This window comes from Apteryx mantelli, chromosome 2, assembly GCF_036417845.1.
Source record: "Apteryx mantelli isolate bAptMan1 chromosome 2, bAptMan1.hap1, whole genome shotgun sequence".
NCBI classification, from domain to species: domain Eukaryota; kingdom Metazoa; phylum Chordata; class Aves; order Apterygiformes; family Apterygidae; genus Apteryx; species Apteryx mantelli.
In genome coordinates, this window is record NC_089979.1 from 136,039,289 (window position 1) to 136,058,880 (window position 19,592).

Genomic DNA, 19,592 nt, shown 5'->3' on the forward strand with positions numbered 1-19,592 from the left:
CATTATGACTTCTGAGGGGCTGCTTTTTTTTTTGAAAGTGAAATTCACATGACTAACAGCTGGGTCTTCAACAGGGGAAAAATCAGTTGTATGAGTAAAAATGAAACTCAGTAATACTCATGAATAAAACCAAGAAGTGGGCAAACTTGAACTGCTATTTTACATTCCCTGGGAAAATTAGAGAACTTCTACAAAACCCGTTCGCCATGAGAGTAACCTGTACCTCTTTGCACCTCTACAATTAACAAAGCAGAACTTTGTTTTTACTTTTGGGGGGGGGGAGGGGAAGAAATCCTAAACTGAAGATTTTTTTTTTCCACATTATAGTAGTAGTGTTATTTTTCTGACATCTTCATTACTGGTCATTCTCCTTTTGTGCGCAATTTCTGTTACCAGCAATGCACAAAATACCATCTTGTTTCTACTTTCCTAACAAGTTTAAGTAACCTAAGATTCACTTCATAACTTTGAAGCCTGATAAGAAAAACAGAATAGTGTTTAAGGAAAAAGCAACAAACACGGAGCACGGAAAACTTCCCTTTTATTCAAATATTGAGCTGTTAGAATATGCTCTTTCAGGAGCAGTGACTCGCTGGCTTGGTACCTACGCAAGGCACAGATTCTGAAAAGATGCGTTCAGTTCCACAGTTGAGGCCACTGCTTAAGAATAATACAGGTAATGCTAAAACAAGTGTAAATCTCTCTCTTTCTGAATATCTAAAGCATCAAAAGACACGCAGTCCTGCATCCATTACTGGTAAGACACGCTGCTTGACCCAAAAACGTTTAAGAAAATATCTGAATTTGGGTCCTCAAAACTGTTGTCTGACACCACAGAGCTCAGAGACAGGATAAACACAAAGCCTCGCCAGATATAGGGTTAAAAAAAAAGCAGCCCGCTGGTTTTGAAAACAACGTTGCAAGTTCTGCTCTCCTCAACTTCTCCCTTCGGGCTGGGGGTATTTCAGGGCGGTTTAGCTGAGGAAGAGCTCCCGTTTCACCCGGGCGTGCAGCCGCGGACAGGCACCAGCCCGCATAAGCCCCGCCGCGGCCCGTCAGAGGAACCCGACCGCGGGCCTGCCTCGGCCTCGGCCTCGGCCCCGGCTTCGGCCTCGGGGGCCCGCGGCGCCTCCCCGGGCCGCCACAACGGAGCCGCCGGGCAGGACGCTCGCGCGGGGCCGCCGGCGCGGGCCATGGGCGCCGCGACCCAGGTACGGAGCCCCGCGACCGGCGCCGAAGGGAGCTGGGCGCGCCGGGGCCGGGGCCGGGGCCGGCGCGGGGAGGAGGAGAGCCGAGCGGAGCGGAGGGGAGGGAGCGCGGCCGGCCGGCCCCGGCAGGGGCGGCCCCGCGGCCCGCAGCCCCAGTGGGCGGGCGCGCCCGCGGCAGCGCGGCGGCGGCGGCGCACGTAGCTTCGCCAAGATGGCGGCCTATCCGGACCGAGCTGCGAGGGCGGCTGCGGGGCTGGGGGCCGCGGGCGGCCGCTGAGGGCGGCGGCCGAGAGCTGGCGGCGCTCGCCTCGCCTCCCCGCAGCCTGGGGGGGAGTTTTCCGCGTGGCCGCGAGGCTTCGCCATGCTGCGGGGCTAGAGCCGCGTGGACTCCGCAGCGGGGTAATAATGTTAGCAGAGGTAAGAGCCCCGCCGCGGCTGGCGGGGGCTGCGGGAGGGAGCCGTGTGCGGCGGCCGGCGGGAGCGGGCTCTGCCCTCGCCGGGGCCTCTGCGCGCCTCCGCGGCGGCAGGCAGCTCCCGCACGGCGGGCGGAAGGGCAGAGGCACTGTCCAGCGCGCAGGGCGGCCGCGGGCCGCTGCGCCTCGTTCCTGCCCCCCTCCAGCCCGGCCCCTCTCCGGGAGGCCGCGGTGCTGACCCGCCGGCGCGGGCGGAGTTCCTGGGGAAAATACCCGGTCCGGAGGCCCGGCTCGCCGCTGGGCCTCGCCGGGAGGGTCCCCCGGCCGCCCCCGGCCCCCAGCGCGGGGCCTGCTGCTCCTCCGCCACGGGGCCGTGCTGGGCCGCTCCTCCCCGCCGGTGGCCTCGTACCGGCTTTGCTTCCTCGGGGGCTCAGACCCACCGCTCCGCTCTGCTCTCGTTGGAATTTCTGGCCGTAGGTGATCGGTATAAGTTATCTGCCTCAGTTCGCTCCCTCCCTCCTCACCCCCACCGGGCTTCTGTCCAAAAGCGACTGGATGGACGTTAAGGTATGAGGTAAATGCTGTGCAGGTGAGGCTCTGTATGAAGCAGAAATGGCTACTGTATCAAAGGTTGTGCTCTCACCTGGGAGTGTGGTATCGTGCGTCAGCTTCTGTAGGTGACACTTCCCCTGTACTTAGGGTTCTTTACAAAAACCAATTGATTTTCTATTTTATGCTCCGTCAACAAGGCGTCTGTCTTATAGATGCTTCTCTAATGTGATGGTGATTGTCTGTATCACCTATTTTATAGTGTTTTATAATTTGTCACCTTACCCTGCAGTGAAGGGTAATTTGTCCAAAATTAAATTATCCTAAATCTTACTCATTTTATAGGATGAAGACTTGCTTTCTGACACTTGAGAAACTTAGCGTGGCTTCCTTGAATCATAGTTTTTAAAAAAAAAAAAGCATACTGAAGCTCTTAATTTGCATCATTTTCAAGTTCCTGGGCATTAGTTCTTTGGTGTGTTGAGCTCTCATATTCTCCCGGGAGGATAAAATTTGTCAAGTGAGTTAAACCTATAAAAGTACATGTTGTATTTTCGTACGTGGAGTATTTGGTGGGTGATCAGGGTTAATCATCGGCATTAAATAGTGTTGGTAAGTGTTGTGATGCATAGGCACTGGTGGTAGTAATTTAAGTTATTTTAGGATGACCTAGAACATTCTGGGTCAGTGCCTCATACTTAACTGTTCTGTTTGAGGATGGCGGCGTGTGCCTATTCCAAGAAGGCTCCATGGAAAATTTTTATCTAATAGCACTGGTATTGCAGTGTGGATGAAACTTGCTCTGCAGACTTCTTGAGCTAGAACTTCAAGGCTCATCACAAGAGCTTATGCACGTGATTACGAGTCATGATTACACAGCCTTAATACCTGGAGGACTGGATTCTGATGTTCTCTACTTCTAGTTCCTGTATATAAAATGTCTGTTTCAGGATGAAGTATTCCAGGCTTGCTCTCTGCCAAGCAGATAACTTCTTAAATTTTGTAGGGGGCAAGCAAAGTTGCAGACTTTTTTGCTTGCTTTCTTGCCTGAAAGGTTGCAGGAAGAAGTTCTTTAAACAATTGCCAAACAGCTCTTTAGGGGGAAACATCAGTGCATAATAATAATAATAAAAAGAACAACTCTTGACATGAAGTGGAAAGGATCCTTTCCAAAGTGTATTTTTGGGTGTTTTAATGGTGACTTGATAGATAACCACCTTGTGAAAACTGCATACGGTCATGCCCATGAACTCTGTTTCACCCTTTGCAGGAAGACTTGCAGATTACTTCAAGCCTACTGATGTATATGGTATTCTGTAAACATGCTAAACCTCCAGTTTTAATTGCTTATATATATGAGAAATAAGGTGGAATGTATTGTGGACTGACATTATAGCAGAGCAGTAGTGAAAACTGCATGTGTCTGTATGCTGCCTACATTTAATATCTGTATGCAATATCTCCTAAAATATAGAGGCTGTGCAACTAACTAACTTCGAGGACAGGGAACACTGGACCACCAGTAATTCTGTGAGGGTTTTTTTTTTCTGTCAAAGTAACTGTTTTATTTAGAAACATATAATGAAATGAGATCAAAAAACAATTTGCTGGATATTCATGGACTTATGTAGTTTGCTACTGCCTAGAATGACACTGACATTCTTTCTTAGAGTCACTAAAAATCTAGAAAAAAACCTGCTGTAATTTTTAGTTTCAAAAATCAAACATATTTAAGAAAAATGATAAGTCCACATCCTTAAGTATGAAGGAAAGGCAGAATCTGCTTCTAAATCTGTTGTTATTATGCAATTAAAATGTAATTTACGGTTTCTCAAAATCAATTTCCTACATCTTTTGACTGTACGCATATATGCAGGCCCCAGCAGGTTTGGTTAAGTTTTGTACGGATGCAGTTGTAGATTTAGGACCTTGTCAGCAGTAATTTCAGGGGAAGATCACATTTATCAGCAAAAAATACTAGGTGTGTTTTTTATTTGGACCTTACTGCAGATCTTATTTTAGTTACATAAGAATCACATTGGTGGATGCCAAACAGATACTGTTTTTTCTTATTTACCTACCTAGCAAAGATTCTTCCTGAATTTTCCATCTCTTGTCTTGGCCGCTGAAACTTTATTTTTGCAGTCTTATTCGTCAGATGTATGGTACCGCCCTTGCTTTTTGAGACCTGGTGTGGCCTGTTTCCGTGTGGCTTACTGTTTGAGCACGCAGGATTGACTTCCTTCTCTGATCAAGCCATGATGGACACAGGCTGCAGTTGTGTTTCTTGTGTTTTCAGATAACTGTCTTCATCAGTCTTGACTCTCATGCAGTAGCAACTGTACTGCCTTGACCATAGTTAGGCAGCTGGCCTTTTAGAACTGTGGTTTGTGCTGGTGAAAACTGTCTTATATTCTGATGGGAACAAAAATTAAATAGGATTTAAATGGGACTTAGCTTACAAACAAGTTTTAAAACAAGTTTGAAATTGACAACCTGTGTTGTCAAAGTTTGCAGCCTCCATGGCCTCTATGGAAGTATAACCTCTAGAAAAAGCAAGGTGTCTGTTCCAAAGCTGGCTGTTTGTTTGTTTGTTTGGCCCGGTTGTGCATTAAACTGTTTTAGGATGCACGCTTAGTGATGACTTCCTTCAGAATTTATCAGTGGCTAAATTTTCTGACAATTGAATCCATCCTCTGCTTAGCAAGAGAATATTTTGTTGCAGTCAATAGTTATGGACAGTTGAGAAGCTTTCTGAAACTTGACAAAGTAGGAAAACGTATTGTCTACAGCTAAAAATAAGATGTAGAAAAAAGAGCTCTGACATGTTGAAATTTCTTGTTATTACATCCAGTCAAGATAATTCACTAACTACAGGTAATATTTCCTTTCAGTTAAACAAACTACTTATATAAATAACATATTTAGCTTTTTTATTATTATTAAACTTTGATAGCTGAGAACCAATGAGAAACCAAACTAATCAGCCTGATCTTGAGAATAAAGGTTGATACAACAGCTCTTTTCAACTCGTTTTAGAGTAATAATGAATTTGCCTTAGGGAAACAGGAGCACATTGCAATGTTTATGTTAGTCTGACTCGGAAAGGTTCAGGACAAAGCTAACTGTTCTATATGCTGTAGCATTGTTAATTTTTCTGTTGCTTGATACACAGTTATGAAGGATCACTCTGATGTTTCACATGACTGAACTATAATTTGCTGGCAGAGACAACTTTAAGTGTGTAGACAGTTAGCCAAGCTGCAGAAACAAATTAGCTTTCTGTCCTTTTGTGACACTTCTGTGCTGGGGCTTTGCCTTGATGCTAGTGTTTTGCTAGTGTAGACCTAGGTAGAGGTTCAATTATAAGCCCTTGGGAGGTAAAATCCTCTCTTTCTCTTTTAATGTATTCTCTAAACCAAGTCTTTACTGCTGGCTGTTGGTCTGCTTTGGGTCCCTAATTGTTGCTCTGACAGAGCTATATAATTCTTTACTCTGTAGACTGTCAGTTAAAAATAGTTAAGGAATGGTAAAATTATGAAAGTAACATTAACAACAATACTAGGAACACCCAACGTTGTGTTTTTAAATATTTTACTAGCTATAGTAAAAGGTAGTGTCTGAACTGTCAGGACTATTTGTACAGTGTATAATCAGGCCTAAACTGCTTAGGTTGTATGCAAAGGTCTGCAACAATTATAAAGCATCAGTCTGTGTAAATTCTCAAAACAATGTGGAGAGTCTTAATTTTTTTTAAATTAAAAAAAAAAGTAATAGCTTGTCTGGTTGGGTAGCTGAAGGAGTTTAAATGGTGTTTTCCTATGTCTGCTAGCACTCTAGGGAATTATCTCTTGTTTAAATATGTTTGTCCCTCTCTCCCCACCCTTGCAAAGATGACAAAGCACGTTTTCTTGTGAACTAACATTAGGAGAGCTGCTATTATTAGAAACAGGAAACTATTGGTGTTGTATGTAAGTTATTGGCAACACTTAAAGAATTAATGTTTTGAAGTGCCATTAGCACCTTTTGCTATAGCTTGGCCAAGTGTACCAATTATGGATTAATAGAAAATCAATTTGATTGGCATTTTCTGTTAGCTGAAAGAGAAACTTCAAGAAGTATAAGGGATCATGACGGTAGGCTTAATTGCTTGTTTGCTGGGGGGTTTTTTTTTTTGGCATTTTTCCATAAATCTCTGATTTCTGAACTGAAGAAATGAAGCATTGTTTCACGATGTAAACCTCTTGATTTTTTTTTTTTAACAAGACCACTCTAACCTTGTTTATGTGCTTTCTACAGTATTATAGCTTAAAATGATGATGGCATGACTGTGATTATAAGTATGAGGTGATACTTGGACTTTCTTTTTTAATGTGAGGTAGTGTAGATGGTAGGTATGTTCAGCTAGGGGACTCCTTTTATGACTATAATTTATTTTGAAAATATGTCAGTTTTATCCAGTTAGAGTTCAGAAATCTGTCAAATACTTTATTCTTGTTCTGCAGAAGAAGTAGCTGTAAAATTCTCAGAGGTTTGAGCTAGACTTCTGAAGAATTTACAGTGTTGATTGGCTCCATGTTTTCTATACTGAAGGGGATGTGATCTCAATTTTGCAGTTAAAAGACTGTGAGCAGAGCAAACATTATTCTTGTATTTAGATCCTTGGAATTTTACAAACGTTTAAAAAGTCCTACAAAATTTCAGCTGGTTTTGTTCAAGTGAGACTCCCTGAAAATGCAGGGATTTTTCTGCAACTTAACCATAGTGATTAGTTCAGTAGTATTTCATTTTGAAGCCATTTCACCAGTGGATCTTAAACTTCTTGAGTCCTGCTGCTTTGAATTTTTTTCCTCAGACATCAAGCACAAGATTTTATAAGACCTATTTGAACTTCACAAGTGAGCCAGTCTACCAGTGCCAACAGGAGAAGGAGATAAATCATCTCTTCTTGCTCACTCTCCACAAAAGTCCCTTCCAGCAGCAGAAGACCTGTATGAATGATGTAAATACTATGCTTTGATTTGGTTAGAGGAATTTTTGGTATTCGGAAATCTTTAATGTCAAGAACTGCTTTTATTTCACAGGTGGAAGTAGTGCTAAGTTTGTTAGAGTGAGCGATAACATGACCTAATTAAAAGTTCACAGATACACGTCTATAATGTTGATGTCTAAACTGCTTAATTTAGTATTCCGGTTCAGTTGGATACATTAGAGTTTCGATTTGGGGGGGGCGGGCGGGCAGGCAGGCAGTGGCTATGTACATTTTATATCCAAGAATGTTCATGAATTCAAGAGACGGTTTACTTTGAAGAATATTAGTTGTTTATCTGCAGCTGTGCTTTTGTTTTAGTGTGTTTTATTTTATTTTCTTTTCTTTTGCCTTCCCTGTCTATTCCTCTGCCATTCTTCCCTCAATCCCGTGATTCTGGGAGGAACAGGATGATCTGAGTTCTATTTTATTCAAATCTGATTGTGTCATACTGCTATTATTTCATAAATATCTCTATTTTAAGATCGTGTATTTCTGTTGTTCAGTTTATTTTTGCAATTCTAAGGAGTAACTCTGCTCCCCACTTCTGCTGGTGCCTTATAAGGCAGTGTAAGTTAGGCTATCTCTTGTGATATAAGGGAATGAACTTGAACAGGAAGCTTGAATTGCTACATATCCTGTAGGATACTCTGCATTTCCACTCTTCCTGTTGATGCTGTCAGGCAAGGACCAAATAGAAAATACTCTAGTTGTACGTTGTGAAATTCTTGTTACAGCTGACCAGCTAACTATGAAACAGTGCCTCAGACTTTAGATAATTTCTCTCATAGCTCTTCATCAGTACTGAAAGCAAAGGGAAAGAATTGTCTAATGCTCGCTGTCATCCTATATTCAGAAGTTGGCAGTCTAGACTATGTGGATGAGTTAAAAATCTGGTGGTATGCAATCTTTAGAAAATACATATTCAACCTCTATTATTTTAGAATGGACAATTGCTGTGAAGTTTTGCTGATCATAAAAATGATCTTGGAACTGGTTGAAATAGGGGCATGATGAAACCTTGCTCATTGCCATGTTGCTATTCTAAGAACTGCTGCTGCAGATTGAGGAGAGATGTCTCTGATTAGTCTTGGATCCTTTTGTCTATGTGAGGCCTGAAACTTATTCACTTAAACCTTTTTATTCCATTTCCTTCATGTAACTTAATTTTCTGTTTATTTTCATAGTTTTTTCTAAATTTTGTAATATTTTATAATGTATCATCTTTTCTGAAGCATAATGTTTTTAAAGTAATATAATCAGTAATACTGGTATGTTCCTTGTTTGCCAAAGGAAATATTTGTGCTTGAAATCGGAACACCTGTTTTTTGGTGTACTGTTGTTTCTAAAATGCTATGCTGAGCACTTTTCCCAGCATATCTTGGAATATTCATCAGAGTGATAAACTTAATTTTTAATAATGAAATGCATATGTGATTGAGGTAGCTAACTACCTTTAGCATAATTTGATAAAATACAATCTTTATAGTATTTTATACACTCTTAATGAATACTTGTGCTCACAGTACTAACAACTGAAATTTCATTAACTTAAGTAAAGTAAAATTTGGTATTATGAAAGTCTTAAATCCTGTGATTTAACATCTCAAGAATTACAGATTTAATCTGATGGTACCTATAAAACAACTAACTGGGAATTATTTATTATGGCTCTTACTGCTTATATATAACTTTAAAATTCTTGTGGGTGAAAAAAATTGTTTTGTGTGAATATAATTTTCAGTGTTTTGATAAGAAAATATTTCTTTACAGTCTTAGCCTGCTAGGAAAATAAGGTTTTAATTAAAGTTTTCACACTAATCCTAGTCATCCCTTTCATAGTCAAGATTCTTCTTTTTAAATTGATTATGCTGCTCTAGTTGTGTTAAGCATAATTAACTTTCACTATATGTGTGCATGCATTTTGAGGCTTTTTGTACTTGTGATGTGCTTTTACAGGGATAAAACAAAGCAGCTGTGCTGTTGCTGCTGCGTGGAATAGCATACACAAGTTAGTTTATGGATGCCTTCACCTTGCTGTCTGTGTTGCTCTTTGTTTATCACTTGCCTTTCTCAAGTGTTTCCTTCCTCTTTGTTTTTCTTCCCTATATATCTATGTTTGTTTTCCTGCTGATGTAACTGGGTAAACCATATATTTTTTTTCTTAGATATCCTGCATGCGTAGAGGAATATAAGACACTAAGATTGCCATTTCACATCGGACCTAACTGAATCTGATTTGGACTGTTGCTGAAGGACTCCCACTCCCACCAGACACAAGTTTCTCCCTTCTTCTTGTTTCAGGTCTAGCAGCTAAGCAGCAACCACATGAGGAATTGTTTCAGCTTGGTGAACCAGCCTCCTTCTGGAGAGGGCTGAGGCTGGGAACCAGGAAAAGTTACCAGATCAGTGTGATCCAATGTGAGGGTGGCTGTGTGATCCAATGTGAGGGAAGTGCACGGTGCTTTCTTGCATTTACTGCTGGTTAGATCTAAAATGAATCAATACCCAAAATAATTCCCGTCCTTTTGAAAAAGGGGAACTTCTTTCCTTCTGTGACTTCAGAATGTGTCTGTGCCTCTAGAAAAACTTAGGAGTGAAGTTAGCTAGATTCACTTTGGTTAGGGTTTTTTTGGTCTTGATGTTGTTGAACAAGTGACAGGGATTAAGGTTTTTAAGTATCTTCTGGAACTTGGTCTGTCTGAGAGCTGGTTGCTCGAATGACTTACATAGTTTTGTTTATGCAACTATTGATTATCAATCTATAATCTTGAAATATTAGTGACAAGAATTTTTTTTTTTTTTTCAACTGCCTCAAAATCCATTGGAAATATTCCATGTCCTGATCCTGGAAATGCTTGTTTGAGAATGAAATGTTCTATTGAGTTTATAGAACTATCCCTCTATGTAAATTTTTATTTGCAGATGATCACTCTTGCTTTCTTTTTCTCCGTGACTTCCAGTAAGAAGGGATCTGTAGCAGCTGCCCTTGACTCTCCATGTGCACCCCCAGTGTTGCAGTGGACGGTATATGCCCAATGGGGTCGTCCAGGAAGTGGTTGCTATAGTACCTCCAAACCAAGATTGTGCTCAGTAGAGGAGAGGAAGACCACTGAGGCCAAAAGGTTCATCAAGGATACTCAACAGAGCTAACAGGCTCTTGGCTTATGTAGGGGCCGCATGGACGGAGCCTTGGAAGAGATTGTAGGTGGCTCCTCCCTACTTACACATACATGTTTCCTTCTGAGCTACGCAGTGCAGCACCTGTCGGCAGTGTTATGTAGCAAATCACTTGAGCCAAGGCCTGTGAAGTTTCTTAAGGGTTGTGTATGCAGCAAACAAAATGGTTTTGCCAGTGACAGTATTCAGGAAAAATTGAAAGCACATGGAGGAGCAGGAGAGAGAGACACAGAATAACCATCCTTTCCCAAAATTGTTGGAGAATCAGATGTCACTTGGAAGTGAGTGGGTGAAGCAGACAAGTCTTAAGGATTGAAGGAGGGATTGGGAAAGGGGATATTAAAGACAGGAGGCAGAAAGCCTGGGAATATTTTATTAATATTCCTATAACACTTCATCACTTTTCTCCTTTACCCTTCCCAAATATTTGGCATGTTTGCAATCCTTATTAATAAAGGAATAAATAATATCCTTCATGTACATGCCCTGCTAGGAGCCTCAGCTACTTACAGAGGGCATTGAAGGCTGTACCTACAGCTGCCAAAGAAACTGGTCATCACTATTCCAGTCTGGTTGGAGAGATAATCTCTACTTTTGCAGAACAGGCACTCTTGTTTCAGAAGGTATTGAGGATCATATAAAGTCTGTATGCAGGGCCTGCTACCTTGCTGTGAAACAGCCAAATGCAAGTTTGACTTCCATTCTACATTTGGTAAGGTCATGTTAAGCTAGGCATGGACTCTTTGGCTTGGATAAAGCCTCAGGACCCACAGGAATAAGGAATGCATCATCTTCCAGGGTGCAGATGTACAGTCCAGTGCCCCTAATGGTCCTGCTTAGAAAGAAGCTGCCAGCTTTCACTTTGAGTCTGAGGGCAGAAGAGTAGAAGACATGTCATGAACCCTTTTAATGGGGCCTGCTGAGATGTCAGGTATTGTAATTCATTAGATCTGTGTAACAACTATGTGGTAGCCCTTGTGATTTATGTAGCTATAGCTGTTTTCCAGTGGGCTGGGCACCTGGTGGGAATGTTGATTCTGTCAGTTGCTGGGAAGCCTATAGAAAGCAGAGACCTGGATGACTTTGTCAGTGTCCCTGCACTGCAGTGTCCCTGCACTGCAGTGTCCCTATCCAAAAGGAAGAGGACTTGGAGCATGAGCTCAACCACTGTTTTGCCCATTTCAAGCTTGGTTGGTTGCTGGGTTTTCAAGACTCCGCAAAGTGATGGCCACTTGTCTGAAAAGAGGGATGTGGTCGTCAGACTTTATGCAGTCATTGAAAAGTCATGTTGCCAGCCCACAGAAGACAGCTTCTGTGATGCCTGTCTGCATCTGCAAATTTTATATCTTTTGCTGGTTGTCTCGTGTTGGGGAAAAGGAGGTCTGGAAAGCAGACTCAGGGTGTCTTCCAAGAAGAACTGCTATAGCCATTCACCCCATATACTTTGGGTGGCTGAGCGTGTTGTATGTGTTTACATACTATAATCACCTTTGTAAAACAGAAAAGGACAGCCCTTTGTAGAGGGGCTTGTAGCCATGGAAGGAGAGGCTGGCAGGATAAGTTTCTTTCAGATAATTTCAAACCACGGGGGAAATAGACCTGTCTATCCCGGGAGAACAGACCAAATCTATTTTTTGGTAACCCCCCCCATGCTGCTTGTAATGGAGATGTATGGAGCCTTGGCATCACCTGCTTTGGCCCACTGATCTGTTTCTGTTGTGCCATATTTCTTGTTAATGTAGGCATAACCGAGATGAAGCTGACCAGATGCTCTTGGAGCCATCTTTTGGTGTAAGTTTTGTGAAGAGACAAAGACTGTCTCAGGAATTTTGTGACATGAAATTCATCCACATAGTCAGAACTGATGACGGAATGTGTACGTGGGTGTTGGAAGAATTTTCCTTGGATTTGTCATTGTGACAGAAAATAGAATATATTTTTAATGGAGTTCTAAAATGTTCCTGACTCTGTTTTAATCACCATAAAATACTTCCAAAGTGGGTAAATTCTTAAGGCAAAGACAGGAAAGTAATAAAATATAAAATAGTGTATTTTAGTATGGTTGAAGGTTCTGGAAAGTATTAAATGGTAGCAAGCTTAGTAAAATTTCTTAACACAGAATACTGTCTCTTATCTGGGGGATGGGGGTTGGTGATGGATGACTAGGGTTGTCAAATCACCTGCATAGTGAAGAAACTCGGGATAGCATGGTATAGTTACTTACAGACAAACACTCTAGTGTCTCTGCGAGGAACCATTGTGTGAGTAGGTCAGCTTATTCCATTTGCCTTAAATTACAGTGTCTGTATCAAATAAGAACATATTCACACCTACTGAACAACTTCATTAGCAAATCGTATCATTTGAGCAGATGTGTATATTATGTGATTATGTGACTGGACACGTATCAGTCTCATGTATCTTATGATGAGGAGGATAGGTAAAAAAAGTCATTGTCTGACCTGATATGCCCATGAGTTCCTGTATGTTAGATATGTGTATTTATTTTAGTTAACTGACAGGGACATCCTTGGAAGTGGCATGTGACAGATGAGGCTTCAGGGCAGCTTGTGTGCTATAACTGCTCCATTGGCTACTGTACTAAGATGCTGACCTCTGTTTCTTAGCCCCTATGAGGAAAGGGAAGAGTATTTACCTTAGTGTAAGCTACAAGTCTGTAGAAAGAAGCATTTTCATCTTTTCATGCCTTTCCTCTCCAAGCACAAAGTGAGAGAAATTTTACTTAACCCTTAAATAAGGACATTTTTGCTGTACTCTCAAAATGCTGCTTTATTGGCAGTCACTGTCCAGTCTACCAAGAATTAGGCATCAATAGCTGGTTGTAAAAATTGCAGTTTTCTTCCAATATTGTGTGTTACTGAATAATTCGGCGACACTGAACTGTTCTTTTTCTCTTACTTCATTTTATACAGCTGGATGATATTCTGTCCAGAAAAACAGTTGTAAGGAACTGGAAGTTTTGATGATTACTCTAGCTTTGTAAAGGCTTTTGTCATTCTGTTACAACATCTGTTTTCACAGTTACTTTAACCTGTCTTCATCCAGTAAGCATGTTTCATAGGAAGTTTGGCCTTGTTAGAGTTCAGATGTAATCTCAGAGGCTACTGGGTATTTGTAGTGAAATTGTAGTTGTAGTTGTACCAGGGTTGCTGTTTTGTTTTGTTTTTTTTTTTTAACTGGAGAAAAACAGCATTTTAAAAACTATAGTAAGTTTAAACTTAAGAAGGAAATAGTGGAATAACATCACAACCTTGAGAAGAAGGTTCTTGTATTCTGTCAGTGGATTTAAGTTTCTTCTTAAAAATGCACTGTACTTGCAACTTGTGACCTATTCTTTATGTTGCTACTGGAGACTTGGCTTCTTAGTGGTGCATACTCTGATTTTCTTTGAGGTGCCTTTCTTCTTACATCCATTACATTTTGTAGTTTAATTATCATACTAGTTAAAGAGCACTGCATACTTTAAAAAAGGGGAAAAAAATAATTGGGGAACTATCAGTAAATAGTCCTGATTCAGTCCTAGAATCATAGTGTCATAGAATAATACAGGTTGGAAGGGGCCTTTGGAGGTCATCTAGTCCAACACCTTGCACAAAACGGGTCTAATTAGTTTAGTTTGCTCGAGGACTTGCCTAGTTGAGTTTTGAACATCTCTAAGGATGGAGATTCCATAACCTGTTTGAGCATCCATTCCAGAATTTGACCACACTCCAGTAAAAATATTTTTCCTTGCAGCCTCTCCTCACAGGATATGTGCTGTAGTCCCCTGGCCAACTTGGTGGCCCTCCACTGGACCCACTCCATTTCCATGTCTGTCTTGTAACAGGGAGTCCAAAACACAGTACTCCAGATGTAGTCTCCCAAGTCCAAATAGAGGGGAAGGATCACTCCCCTGGACCTGCTGGCTACACTCTTGCTGATACAGTCCAGGATGCTGCTCCTGTTCTTTGCTGCAAGAGCACCCTGCTGATGTATATTCAGCTGTTGTTCACTGGGATCCCTGGATCCTTCTGTTGAGTGGATTCCCCGACAGTTGGCTCCAGCCTGTATGTTGCATGGGGTTCTTCCACCCCCAATGTAAGACTGCATTTGTTTTTGTTGAACTTCATGAAGGTTCCTGTCAGACCATTACTTGAGCCTGTCCAGGTCTCTCTGAACAGCAGCCCTGCCCTCCAGCGTATTGAGCGCTTCCCCCAGTTTGGTGTTGTGTGCAGACTTACCAAGAATGTGCTCTGTCCCATCATCCATGTTGTTAATGAAGAAGTTAAACAGTGTTAGTCCCTGCATTGATCCCTGATGGTCCCCACTAGTTAGTGGCTGCCAGCTGAACTTTGCACCACTGATCACATCTCTCTGAGTCCAGCAGTCCAGTCAATTTTACACCAACCTTATCTGTGTGCTTGTCCGGCCCATATCTCATGAATTGTGTGATAAGGAGACTATGGGATACTGTGTTGAAGGCCTTGATAAACGCAAGGTATACAACATCCAGAGCCCTCCCCTTGTCCTCAGCAGCAATCACCTCATCGTAGAAAGCAATCAGGTTGGTCAGGTGTGATTTGCCTTTGATAAATCCATGATAGTTGCTCCCAATCACCTTCTTGTCTTTCATGTGTTGAGAAATGACTTCTAAGATTTTTTTCCATAACCTTCCTGGGGACTGAGGTGAGGCTGACTGGCCTACCTTCTTGCCCTTCTTGAAGATGCCCTTATGCTGCTAATGTACTTCGAGAAGTCTTTTCTGTTGCTGTTCAGCTCCAGCTGAGCTTCAGCTTTCTTGACTCCATTCCTTAGTATGGGTTACAGTACTACCTATAGTCAAGGTGCGATTTGACATTACAGCAGAGCAGCTAAGAAGCTTAAAGTGGTTTTCCTTTCTCAGCACTAATGTTTATAGTTTTCCTCCTTCATTTGAATAAAGAAAAAAGGGCATTTTTTTACTGGGAGGGAGGTGAATGAGGTGGGGGGGTGTCTTTTAACCACATGATTTCAATTACCAAAATAATCCCATGAAGAGGTGTGATACAAATGACTGCAGTTAGAGATAACAACCTTGACCACCAGGGACAATGTAGAAATTAATTTTCCTGCTCATTGAGTGTGTCTATTTCTGGAGAAGTCCTTCTAGCAATTATGATAGATAATTCCCATTATCTTCTTTTACTTGTATTCCTTTACATTTATAACCTGACCTAATAAGACAATTAGAATATCTCTTTATATTTAGCCTAGACTCAGATAAAACACCCTAAAGTTATGCCACTAACTTAATATTTTAAAGTAACTTTCTTCTAGATAAGGAGAGTTCTTTGTTTGGAAATCTTTAAATTATCTACTACTTAAAAACAAACAAACAGAAAAGCCCAGTAAGTACTGCTATGTAAACCCTGCATCCAAGGGGGTGTCACCTTTAAGTTAGCTGTGAAAATGAATATTGTATTTCAGAGGACTCTGAAAGTTGTGCTTGAGGTAGCAAATAACAGTTTTAAAATAATAACCAGCTGGTTAATGAAATGAACAAACTTTTAATGTGGCTAATTTTAGAGTCTACAAAAGCCAGGGTACTGAAAGATTATTCAGAAGTTATGACTACATCTTTCAACAGTAAACTTAAAGTACTGGAGTAACTGTGTCTGTGTGTGTGTGTGTATACAATTTTAAATCATAATAAAGTATGCTTCCTGCAAATAAGTCATTAAAAGTATGGTTTATCCACCTTCTGTTTAGAAGAGACTTCATGTATAAGAAGCTTGCTTGAGAATATCTGTTTGTAGATACTTCTATTGGCATTTGATTTATTTTTTTCCTAAACTATACTAAATTGTATTTAGTGCGATCATTGAATCATTCACATCTTTGGAGCTGTTGGCTTTCACTCTTGAGTTATGGTTGCTTGATAATCAAAAAAAATTTTGCGGCTATAAGAGAAGATTTATTTTGCAGTTCTTAATAGTTTAGTATGTACACATCCCATGTTATAATTCCAATGGGTTTTAAATGCATCTGTGGTATATACTTTTATGTCTTAGAAAGGTATCTTAATGGTGGGTACTACATATCCTATCCATTATGTAGAATAAGATTTTTTTTCTTTGAAATTTAACACTGTCACTAAAGAAACTGAGAAGTCATCATCTGACAAATCATTTCAAAATGTGTAAGGGTAGAGCATGTCTTGGAGGAAGCAAGTGAATCTCTGCGTTGCACAGAGGAGGATGATAAATAATCTGAATTTCTCCCTCTGTAGTGTAAACTGTCATCCCTTACACTAATCTGTTGGTTTCCACCCTACCAGCTCATTCCCATCTGTTCTCTAATGCTAGCAGTAGCATTCCTGCAGTCATACTGTGAACTGGATCGCAGAATTGGCAGATCCAGATTCATCTGGCAGTAAAATTAAAAAAAAAAATCAGTTATTTTCAGCTGGGTCAGTTCTGTGATGATGTTCAGCATGTGGCCACACATGTAGTTCTGGAACAGCTGGGGGCAGAGAGTCAGGGAACGCATACTCTTTCCCTTTCCTCAGCTCTTCATCTTTCAGGAGCAGCACTGAAGTTATGCCAAATTAGCCACATTATGGACATCTACAACATTAACCTATTCAAGTAGGCATGTGTTAATAAAGAAGCAGAGAAAAGACAACAAATGCTGTGTTGGAAGCTTTTCTCATTAAAAAAAATGTATTTATTTTCATGTAGCAATTGTTGAGAAATTCTCTGTGGTATCTTCATAAAAGAAGTACTGGTTGCTTTTTAAGAAAAGTAATTGTTGTTTGTCTGAACTCTTATAACTCATCTCTCTACTTTCTCCTCCCTCTCTTAAGATCTTGGACAAGAATTGGCTGCCTTTTAGCAGTTGGCCGTATGCTGTGCTGTTTATATATGTATTTTTTGTTTTTATTAGTAGGTATAAGCTGATATGGATAATGGAATAAACTGGGCAGTTTAGTAGAGATTTGTGTTCAGCGGCTACTTATTGCTTGGCAGAGAGGCTATGTAGTTGAAGTTATTGCTAGTGCGTACCGTGAGCTCAAAACTAATGAAATTTTATCTTCAGAAAGCATAGCTGTTAACTTCTGAAGAAAACTTTTTAAAAACATGCCTTATGTGACTTTCTATGATAGCCCTGAGCTCCGCCTGCAAGTTTTCAAGTAGATAGGATGTGAAGAGATGGTCTACTAAAGCTGATTGTTATGGTGAGAGGCTGATTGTTGTTGAGAGAAATCTTGAGAATCTTAAGGGATGCAAATTGTACCAGGAACAGAATTGATACATCTCTGGATTCATTTAGTAGGATCAGATTTAGAACTGAAAGAAAAAAAATTGCTGAAATGAACTTTGAAGTAACTCCTTGCAGGGAAGTTAGGCAAGAAGGTAAAAAGCCTAAATGCTGATTAACCATAAATCAGGAACAAAATATGCAGTAACATGGTTTCTTGATTAAAGAACATGTCACATCACTATTTTTAGCGATTTAAGAAAACAGGCTTCTTAATTGATAAAGATTCTTGGGGCTTCCCCCGCGCCCCTTCCCAGAGTAAAAGCACTAGCAGAACCTGAAATAGATGTAATCTGTTTATCCAGAGACTGAATGTAGGACAGTTCTAGTATAGTATAAGCTTATTTCAGTGGCTTGAATTCAAGCTTGAGTTAGAAGGATTATTTTTTTTGTCTCGCATAAAGGGGTAGAATGTAGCTAAGGTGATCCAACATGTTTTGATTCTTCTTGTCTGTGTTCTGTACTTTTGACTTGCATCTAAGTTAGTTTATTGGTGTGGATTGTTATAAAGTTAAAGGATTACTTAAAAATGACTTGAAGTATGTCACTTACTATTAGATTTAAAAAAGTAGCTGAAACTGATTGTATCTCCTATTTCCATTCCTGTTTCCAAGATGTTCAAGTGCTTCCTCTAAACATGACCAAAACCCCATATCCTTTTAAATTAGGGTTTTAATGCAAGCATGTGATTAGAAGGGGTGTGTGTCTGTGCCTCTGTGGAGGTGATCTGTGTGTTCCTCCCCGCCTCCCCAGTTAGATTCCACTCTCAAAATAAATTACATGAAATGAAGTTTCCTTTCCCATTCTGTTGGTTCTCCTGCACGATAAAAAAGTTATTTGTGCTGTTAGGAAAAATAAAGGACTGTTTAATTTAATAACAAATTAAAAAAACCTTCATAATTTCATTTTGTTATCAGTAATGCTGGTGGAGCACGTGCGAGAAAGGGAAAAAAGCTGGACTCTTGACTCCCAGGCTGAGTTCATACTCTGTTTTTTGAGCTTGCGAGCTAAGTTTGACGTTGAAAATATTTACCATTTCTGGCAGTGCAATTACCAGTGTTAGTCAGAAGACGGTTCTTTTTCTTCATCAGCTTTATTGCACAAATTGATTATATTAGACTGTAGTTTTGCCATTTTTACCTTAATAATCTGAATATAACAAAGAGTCCATTTCTATTTCAGTAATAGATTTTGTTGATCTCTATTTGAATGAAAACTGAAGTTGACATAAAATGTACAAAGCAGCTTCCAAACTTTTTAGTTAGTGTTAAACTAAAGGTACAGTATGTATGCACTTCATGAACATGTTAAAATATATTTTCATTTAAAGGCTCACACTTAAAAATGAGCTTATGAATTGTAGAAACAGTGCAGTAATTGTGGTTTTAGGATATAAATCAAAAGTTACTAGCTGTCCATACAAGCTTTGTCAGACCAGCTTATGTAAGTGTGAGGGAGGGTAGGGGAAAATGATCTCGAAAGCTTTTCTATCTTGAGCAGTGTGAGAGGCAGCAGCAAAATCCAAGCTAACTACAGTTAGACATTATTGCTCTTGGATTAATCCAATTGTTAGTCCATTAAACCATTTGACATACAAAGCATCTGTTGAGCAGCGAAGGGCGAGATGAGGTAAAGAGAGGACAGATGGATTCTTATTTAGCAGTTTTCAGCCTGTGTAACCTGGAGAGATCAACAGGAATACTGCAATTATTCAGAAGAAATTGTTAGGTGGCTTGACTTCTTAAACTTGACATCCAAGATAATTGCTTAATACTTTTTATTTAAAAGATGATTAACTTATATTTATATCCTTCAGTATTTTAGGCTTACTTTGGAAAAAATAAAACTAAACTTAGATCAATAAAAGCAAAATAGACTATATAAAATTTCTTCTCTTCTTAAAAAAAATTTGAA

General features: G+C 40.4%; 1 protein-coding gene across 4 annotated transcripts in view; it reads left to right on the plus strand.

Annotated features, from left to right (window-relative positions):
• Positions 1-1,406: 1,406 nt before the first annotated feature.
• Positions 1,407-19,592, plus strand: part of SNX13 (sorting nexin 13) — a 77,648-nt gene continuing 59,462 nt past the window's right edge. For all 4 annotated transcript variants that reach the window (XM_067291614.1, XM_067291616.1, XM_067291615.1 and 1 more), the window contains exon 1: positions 1,407-1,625. In XM_067291614.1, coding sequence (XP_067147715.1) covers positions 1,614-1,625 — 12 coding nt within the window. In that variant the 5' untranslated portion in view covers positions 1,407-1,613. The remainder of the gene's footprint in view (positions 1,626-19,592) is intronic.